Source organism: Actinia tenebrosa, unplaced genomic scaffold, assembly GCF_029948245.1.
Source record: "Actinia tenebrosa isolate PJP-AT-01 unplaced genomic scaffold, QUT_ActTen_1.0 PGA_scaffold0__85_contigs__length_37466705, whole genome shotgun sequence".
Taxonomy (NCBI): Eukaryota; Metazoa; Cnidaria; class Anthozoa; order Actiniaria; family Actiniidae; genus Actinia; species Actinia tenebrosa.
The window spans coordinates 11420863-11430680 of NW_028292569.1; the positions used below are offsets into that span (position 1 = coordinate 11420863).

At 42.8% G+C, this 9818-nt stretch overlaps 1 protein-coding gene across 1 annotated transcript; it reads right to left on the reverse strand.

Annotated features, from left to right (window-relative positions):
* Nucleotides 1-5809: 5809 nt before the first annotated feature.
* LOC148913474 (uncharacterized protein F54H12.2-like) lies at nucleotides 5810-7054 on the reverse strand. Its single transcript, XM_089033085.1, has one exon. The coding sequence runs from the start codon at nucleotides 7052-7054 to the stop codon at nucleotides 5810-5812; it is 1245 nt and encodes a 414-aa protein (XP_088889211.1).
* Between the last annotated feature and the right edge of the window lie 2764 nt (nucleotides 7055-9818).

A 9818-nucleotide genomic window follows, 5' to 3' on the forward strand; every position in this document is an offset into this window, starting at 1 on the left:
AACAGCAACCACAGCCATTATCCACACCCATCAAAGATAAGGATGAAGAGGACAAGAAAAAAGAAAATGAAGAAGAAACTGCTATGGTTCTTGACATTGAACGTCAGTTGCAAGAATTTTATGATCAAATGTGTGCGGGAATGAAAACGTTGACCATTCATGATGATAATTAGATAGAAAAAAGAGAGAAAAAAAGTTAGCAAATTGAATGTAATAAATTAAAACCACTTGTACTCATTTTTGATTGTTATAATTTTTTATTGATTTAATCAAAAAAATTTTGAATTACAGGAAGAGGAATGGATACATTTGTTTTTTTCTTGCGCCGTCTCTTTTTCTGGGGATTTAAACTTCCGCCCATGCCTCGCTTGACACCTAGGATTTTTCCGGCTTCCTTTTCGGCTTGATGTTTTAGTTCTACCGCAGCACTGGTAGTTTGGTCCCGCAACGATTCCTTCAAGTCTTTTCCTTCCAACGCGTCTTGTATAACTCCTTTAGCTATGTTTGCGGTGCTATGTACAGCCACGTCTTTGACCTTGTCCATGACTGGATGAATGGTATTCATTACTGTCTGAAAACGACGCCCTATCCCTAATCCCCCTCCACGCTGTACTCCTCCCCTTGGCCTTAAAGGAATGTACACAGGAATAGAGCCTCCTTCTTGAGGGGATGGACTGTAAACAGGTATATCGCCTCCACCTTCCTGGGGATTATACACAGGAATGTTCATAGTTTGGCTTAGTTTTTTTTTTTTTTTTCGTTTGCAATTAAGCTTCTTTCTTTTGTAAGCGTAGAGTAATGGTGGTGGTGGCTCCGTCCAGTTCTTCTTCTAGGGGTAACAGATCCCCTCGTTCGTCCTCCAAGGTGATCTCAATGGTTTGAAAAGCTCCAACACCCAAAGGACTGTATTTAACGTGTTTCGGCTCATGAGCAAACCCTTTTAAGCGTGTTGAGCCCTTTCCACTGGCTGGTGGTTGAAAGTTCATCTGAAGCGGAACCATGTCTAGTAAAGGTTTGTTTATGTTCCCCACGACGATGGGATCCACCAAGTTACAATGGACATAGACTCGTGTGATTTCAGAGGGTCGAATAAGGCAATGAATGGGTTGGAGGCTTTGAATACGACGTTGTACCACATGATGATGAGACCAATCGTGAAAACCCTGGGGATAGTTCATTCCATTATTTGAATCTTTTGAGTCTACTTCAAAGACATGCCCCACGAACCCTTTATGAGAAGGACTCTTTGGCAAAAAGTCTAGTTTGAAGAGTTGAACCAAGTCGTTGGAGATGTAAAGAGTCACATGGGAGACGTTGGCCTGGTGGGCATAAAATCCAATATGCACTTCCACTTTTGACGTTACAGAATTCCACTGAAAACGTTGACGGAAAAAATTGGGAACGTCAGGTTCAAGCTCAGCATCCAAGATGAGGGGATGAGAGACTGTGAGACTGAGAAGCTGTTTCAGGGTAAACCCCAACTTTTCTATAAATCCAGATTTATAAAAATAAAGATCGTGGTTGGCTCGAGTAAGTCTCAACTTTTTTGGGTTGTGGGGTTGCCACGACAAGAGGATTCCTTGTCGAGATAACACACGTTCAATATCTTCAGGCATGTAACTGCTGACGTCATCAAAGACATAGAGGTTGGTCATTCGGTTGGTTTGAAACGTTCTTTGAGAACTGGACCAAGCATGAAATGTTGAATAGTATGTCCCATGAACTTGTGTAGCCATTTGTTTGCTTAGAGCGGTGCAAATGTCTTGCACATTATTCCACTCTACAGTAGGGTCCAAGATCCCGTTGGTCTCCCATATTCCGTTTCCGGTGCTGATCGCTTTAATCGAGAGGTCTTTAAAGACGACAGTAGTTGCTCGGGGCTTTAGGCTTGGAAATGCAATGTTAATCATACCCAATTCGCATTCTTCTTTTTCCATACGGACCATAGAAGGAAGTCGAGCCGTAAACTTGGAAGGATGATTGTCTGCGTAATAATCTTTGGACTGATTGCTGAGTAACGTAGATTCCATGATGGATTTGTTGTTGGAAGACAACGGAAAAAATTTCAGAGCAATCAAAGTAGATTGACAAGAGTCAATAAAGGTAGGGCTTCTTCCTTCAGTACTGGCAATTTTAAATTCAATGGTTTCCACATGAGACTTGGCAATATAGCGTTTTAGAGGGTTATTGGGTTCTCTATAGCGCAGAACGTCATGACCGTCATTGGGCAGAACAATGTCAATCAATGGAAATTTATCATGTCCAACCACTTCGTACACGATGAGATCGGTGTAGACCAACAAGGGTTTGTGACGCTCTACCACTTCAGGCATTAAAATGGACTGAACGTAAACACCCCATTCGTCTGTCAATCTCCATGGTTTTGGTGAAAATACTTTAAACGTATGGGCACTGTTGTCGGGGGTCAGGGCAGTGGAAGTACTGTCAAACCACATGACAAAAGGCTCCGTGATACTATCCATGATCAGGACAAGTCGATGACTCGTTTGGCATTAATCCACTCGTTGTATTGTTCAGGCCACCCCTTGTATTTGACCAACACTTCTTCTTCTTGGTCTTCTCCTTTTTTAGATTTGGCACCAACCACGGCCTTTGTTCGACGCTGTAAAATCTTTTCGACTCGCCGTACTCCTTCGTTTTGTTCTTGATCAGCTACCTTTTGTAATTCCTGGGTATAAAACGTGCCTTGAATGTTTTCGGTGCCATCGAGGTCTTCTAACCGGTAATAAGGTGGCGGACCAGGATCACGTTCACGAATTCGAAACCATTCTTCGGACCATTGTGGGAGGTACCCTTTGCGAAATAGAGTAGCTTCTTTACTGATTCGTACGACATCTCCCACTTGATACTTATAGGCTTGTTCGCGAAACGCTTCTCGGCTTTGATAATAGTCGCCATACAGGGTCTGTCGAACTTCATCTTCGTTGGTCAAATGGACCGAGTCCGGAGACCGCTTGATACTTCGATGGTACGAGGCGTTGTAACTCGCCACAACGTCCTGAATTACGTCTACCCATCGATAAGAACCCGTTTGATAAAACACTTTCCAAAGCCGGGTTTTAATAGAACGCTGGACGCGTTCTACGATTCCAGACTTGATTTTAGCTTCGCTATGAATCAATCGTGTAGGGTAGGCAAAAGGAACTAGTTTGGAGGGCTCTTTCAGGTACTCTTTGAACACAGAATTGTGAAATTCGGTTCCCTTATCGGCATGCTACGTGATGGGAGGCTGGTGACCATCTTTAACGGCTTGTTTCAAAACAAGGTCGTACGCTCTTTGGCTCTCTTCCGCTGTTTTTCGCTTCATAGGTTGAACCCAGAGATAGCGCGATAAGACGTCAATGACAAACATAATCCAGGCATAACCATCATTATCTTTTTTATGCCACTGCATATACGATAAATCAATTTGCCACTGATCATCCATTCCATGCACTACAAATGGGCGTCGTTCATATTTTTTAGGGGCGGGGCGGTGCATTGCATACGTAGTTTGTGCTTCCAACTAGGACTTCATTTGCTTTTCTTTGTCCTTCTTTTCTTGGATTTTAGTGTTGGTGGGTTTTACACTTGGGCTCTTGTCGGGGTGGTTGTGTTTGAGCCAAGGCTGCAGACCGGCGTAGGCGGCGGGTTGCTTGGCGCCAGCGGTAAAGTACGATTTGAACCATTGGTCTTGTTTTTGAAGATGCTGTTTGTTTTTCTTGGGGATTAGTTTTCTTCCCCCCTCCATGGTCAGTGATAATGATTTGTCCTCCGCAGCACGAAAATAGAAAACACCGACTTTTTTGACTTCCTCCTTCGTTGTGGTCAATGCAAAGTGGGGTTGGAGAAGACGAGAGACACTGCTTTAAAAGGCTCCACGCACGACTCATTTTCAATCACTTGATCAGAAGAAATAAGATGGAGGATGTTTTGTCTTACAATCCGCGATGGAAAACTCCGTTAAACGTGATAGTGGTAGGACCTGCTTTGGCCGGAAAAACGACCTTTATTTATAGATTGCTTCGTCACCGTAACTGGCTCATGGACCGACCTCCTAAAAAGATTGTCTATTGTTATGGGGCGTGGCAACCTTTATTTGAACAAATACGCGATGAATTTGAAGTACAGTTTGTGGAAGGGTTACCCGAAAAACCGTACGACTATTTTGTCAAACCTGAACACCGACCTGGATTAATTCTGTTGGATGATTTAATGAGTGAAATGTGTAACAATACAAGTATAGAACAATGCTTTACCAAAGGAACTCACCATTACGACGTCACGCTTGTGGCATTATTGCAAAACGTATTTCCCAAGGGAATGCGGACCGCTTCAGTCAACGCTCACATTCTGGTCTTGTTTCCCAACCCCAGGGATAAATTACAAATTCAAACGTTGGCCCGTCAAGCGTTCCCTGGCCAATGGTCCTGGGTCAAACGCGCTTTAACTGAAGTTAAACGTCACCCTTATGAACCAATCGTATTGGATTTTCAGCAACAAACCCCGGATGCTTATAGAATAAGAACAGATCTCTTTCCCGAAGACCTTTCAGTCACAGGACATCCGTTTTCAAGACTGTTTCTCCCTTAGCAGTTATTAGATTTTTCTGAAAAGATCAAGAAAGGAAAAAGACAAGAATCCTTGCTGCATGATGGACTTTTCACAATCCTCCTGGCCTGTTACCGACGACTCTTACAACCCCAACGAATGGACCTACGCACTGAGAATGGGACAATTCAAAAAAGTTATTGGGTAGGATTCAGTATGCCTCCTTCGTGTTTTTACAGTGTGTTGGAAACGGGGGAGACCTTTTCAAGTGGTCATAAAAATATCCGTCAAGCCTACAAGGAATGGGTGGCCAAGAAAATAGAAAACAATGAACCTTTTAAAATGATAGTAGATTAAATCAAAGAAACCTGTATGTTAAAGTGAAATAAATTAATTTTATTGAACAAAAAATTATTTGTGTTTATCTTGATTATAACAACAACAACCCTGACAAGGGTGACCCAAGGGTCCTATATACGCTTTTTTAAACTGTCTAAAGATTTTGGGAGGAATCATGACTTGACACACAAAGCGGCATACAGTCTTGTCATTGGTAAGATAAGGTCCTGGGAATGAGCGGTAAAAATCTAGACTCTCAATTCCACGAGTTCGATGATACAAATACGCTAAACAATAATGTCCACAAACAAAGGTCTTATCACCCTGAAGGCGATGTTTGGGTAAAGGGTTGGTTTTTTCCAGGATAGCTCCTAAAAACTCATGATCTCGATATCGTTCTTGTCCCTCATTACCATAAGAATCAAAGATGTCGATTCCGTCGCTTTCTTGATGTTGATAGAGCGCTAGCCAATGACTTCCAGGTTGATCAAGAGGATCGACATTAAAAACCATCCCCCAAGGGGCTTTGGGTTTGTGTTGTTTTAAAAGTTTTAACGTTTCATCCGAAGCCTTGGTTCCTGCGTACGTAAAGCCTGGTTGAGGAAAATTCTTAGGATAGCTTGCCACCACATCAATCTGATGCGTTGATAATTGGTTTTGAGAGTTCATTTTTTTCTCTTCCTAGCTGTCACTTTTCTTAGTAGCTGTATTTCATGCTAACATTCTTATTTCCATCAATCCATAGAGCGTTTTCAAATTCTCCGTAGGCGACAAGGGTCGTGCTTCCAGTAGTATCTTGGTCAAAATCCACATCAATGTTTACGATTCCCAGGTTGCGTCCATAATTATACCCGTGATTCTGGCGACCATCAGGATTGAAGTTAAAGGCCAGCAAGTAGTTTCCGTCTTTATAGTCGCTTCAAGAAATACCTATAGAGGCGGATTCTTTCATGTTTCCTGAGAAGCTGGAAAGAGTTTCATATCCTTCCACTTTGTCAAACGAGTTTAAAAAGATGCGTTCCATGGGAATTTCTTGACCATCCAACGTGACTCGTACCATTTCTTGATGCATGTCTTTAAAATTAAATACGTTTTTGTCGTAGGCTCCTGTAAACGCTGCTCCTTCTTGAAACCCTATAAACATGTAATTGGGTCGAAAGCCTTGCCATACGTTTTTAAAACTTGTCTTTCGACGTCCATCGACGATGGTGTGGGTGGCAATGCGTGACGTCATACAAGGATAAACAGCCATTTTTTTGTGGTTTAACATGGAGGTTTCATTATACAAATGCAGCTCAGGTTGAGCTTCCACATGACGAATTTTGAGTACAGGGCTATTGGGTACAATGCGAAATTTTGGAGCAGTGACCACGGGATCTCCCGTCATCAGAGCCAAATTAGGAGAATTCCAGCGTATACGAAAATCCAGTTGACATCCGGGTGGCAAGTATTTACTGCACTGAAAAATGTCGATAATGGGGGTAATGACAAACCGCACTTTACGATTTGCGGCAATGCAGAGATTATGTCGAGCCGAAGCTCCTGCATTAGGCCTGGGGCGGTTGTGAAGGGCATTGAGCGCTGTAGTAATGGTGCCGGCTTCATTGTTGGCCAAGTCTGGAATGGGGGCTAGATGAGGGTCGGTGTCGTCAAATTTACCAGGGGTGTCGGTAGCCCATCCTTCCGAAGTTAACCAAGTCGTTTTTTCTTCAGCGGAATGGTTGAGAAGTCGAGCAAAATAGGCTTTCAAATGATACGGTTCAGACGTTTCTCCAACAGATTCGTTATTAATTTTCAAATCAAATTGTTTGATGAGAGAATGACCAGTATTGTTCACAGGAAAGACTTTATTGGCACTGGTTAAGATGGCTGTGCCGTCGTTGGTCAAAAATTCAACTTCGTATTCCAAGGTGATCAAGGTCATGTCGATCCAGCCACGGGAACGAGGCACGGTAATTTCCAAAGGATTGGTCGTGGATTGAGATTGATAGTACGATTCCCAACGCGATTTTTCGACAGAGGTGTCTACAGGAAATGGAACAAATAGTTCGCTTAGATGTCCTTTTTGAATCTTGGGGGGAGGAGCAGATAGAGTCCCCTCTTCTTCCAACTTTGTGTACTTGCGCTTACTTGAGGAAGCAGTAGATCCTCCGTATTGAGCCATCCTTTTTTTTTTAACACACAAAATCAGCGACTACAGCTAATCAAACTCAACTATGAACAGCGCTAATACTATCACGTCTGTAAAGAGGAAGTAAATGACCTTTTATTTATAGTCTGAAGGAGTAAAAGAAACGGGAGGTTTGCGAGCTCGTTTGGCCTGCATCTTGGAAGGCGATCCTTCATTCATCAAATTAAGAATTTTTTTAGTGACGAGAACTTCCATGTCTGCTTTTTCTTGGGTGTGATAGAAGGGGAGGCTTGAACATCTTTATTTTTACGAATCAAGGTTTGAATCCGCAATCGTTAAGGGCAGGAACGGCTGCTTTAGCCATGGCTTTAAACACTTGACCTGCTAGTACAGCTCGCGACCCCCCTCGCTGAGATAAAGCACGACGTAGTGCTTTAGGAGACTGGTGACGAAACGCTACATTGGTTAACAAGCGCTTGGCATTGCGAGGGAGTTTGGTTTCCATCTTGATCTCTCCATTCATCACTTTGCGTGTCATTTGTTGTAAAGCACTTAATTGTTCGTCATTGCATTCTCGAATTAAACGAGTAGCTTGAGACGGATGGCAAACAGCTAGAGCTTGTACAAAACTACGCCCGTCCGTCATTGTTTAAATCTTGATTTAACTGAATGTTGTACTCAAGAATCACTTTCTCTTTATACGTTTGGCATTTCGTAAAAATTTCAAGTATGCTTCTATCCCTCGATAAATGTCATTCCCTTGCTCTTTTTCTTTTTCTTCTCTTTGTTTGTTTTCCGATGGACTGATGGCATGGGATTCCCTTTCTTGACCCCCCTTTTGCATTGGATAGGCTAGTTTATTGGGATAGTCGTTGCTCCGGCTGTTGCTAACGAGTTTCTGGTTTTGTTCTCTTTTTTTAAGAATGGACTGAATTTTGTCGATTTCGTGGCTGGCTCTAGCGTGGTCGGTCATGGAATAAATTGTGTTTTTACGCACGTTGCTCAATTCCTGTTGGCGCGCTTGTAATTCCGCATCACTCATTGTGTTTAGAATAGTATTGGAAAGGGGTCTCAGTTTGAGTAAATGAAACAGTTTTTGTAGCTCGTCATCAATAACATGGAGTTGGGCTTTATACTGCTGTTGATTCCTTTTAATCTTGATTGCGACTTTAAGTTTTTCTTTCGTTTCTTTAAACTTTTCCAATATTGAACTAATTCCTCACGCGATAATGAGGACAAGTCGGGTAACGGTCTCAATTCCCACGCATCATCATCATTCTCTTCGAAGGTATTTTCTTGTTCGTCTTTTCCTATTATTTCCTGAAAATCACCACTTTGATCACCATTTGCAAGTTGATCATCACCCGTTGTAACTTTATCATCACCATATGTTAAAGCCACATCGCCACGGATACCTTTGACGTCACCCGATTAAATGTCGAAAGTGCAAACATCCTTCCATCATGACTTGAACATCCTGTCGACAATAACGCATTAATTCTTCTTGTAGATCAAACACTTGATCCTTTTTCTCGTCCAACCACTGAAGAAGACTTAACTTTTCTTCAGGATCCATGTCTTCCACCCCATAGAAGTGGGCCTCGGGGTAAGGACTAATGTAGTGGGCGTTGGATGGCGTGTTAAAGAAATGAGGAAACCAGCCTTTACCGGGACCTTGCAAATCAAAGGTTTTGGGAAACTTGCGCAAGGCCACAGGAATGAAACATAAGGAATCTTTAAAGACAACTTTATCTAAGCTCATGGTGATCACCTTGCCGCCTTGAAAAATACACATGGGTCTTTTTCCTTGTTTGATCAAGCATTCTAAGATGGGGTAAGAATCGTACGATTTGAAATTATGGGCTAGGAATGCATAATCTTCATGCTCTGGTTGAAACGCCCACTCACAAAAGGCGTCTATCGTATCAAACACATGAACGCGGCGTCGGCCACACGAACCCCCTTGACAAGGCTGGTCAGCAGGATCGTTTTGGCAAGCATGACACACTTTAATGGCGACCGCTTTGTTAACAATATAATGCTCTTCGAGACACTGCGTCTCAAAATCGACAAAACAATAGCGAAATCTACTCTGGTCGTCGTTATCACCTGCCTCTTGGACAGGAATTTCTCTGTCTATGGTTTGAACATAACAAAAATGCTGGCCACGCAAAGCATTAGGCTCATCGCAGGTTTTACAGTGGTACTGATAACACACATGGTCTGTCATCTTGAGCAACGTTTTGGTTTTGTTTTGCCAGAGGTCGACCGTCATTTCACACTTGTCGCACCATTGGTAGCGCTGACAGGTGGAATGGCTGCATGACGAGTAATGGTACACTTTGGCATGTTGATCAAAACACTTTTGATTCCAAAATTCAATATGACAGTGCTCGCAACACAAGGATTGATGACTGCGTTGATCGTAGTGGTTGGTCGAACCTTTACATTTGAGACAGGATCGTGTGCATTTGTGATGGTCTTTGTCGTTGTAGCCTTGGTCGCACCGTGTGCAATAATATCCCCGCCCCAACCAGCCCGGCATGGAAGTGATTAATTCATAATGGTCACAACGATGGTTCAGGTAGATGGTATGCTGAACAGGTATGTTTCTGATCCATGGTCTTTTGGAATTTTTGCAATTCGTCGTAACCGCATGGTTCATTCCATTCCACTCCGGATGCATAATACCAGGATCTTAGGGTTTCTCCTGAGATGTGTTTGCTTACGTCATCATGCAACACGTGGTTTACACCACTTAAAATGGCTCGTCCCATGCAATTGTTCGAGTGGTCGT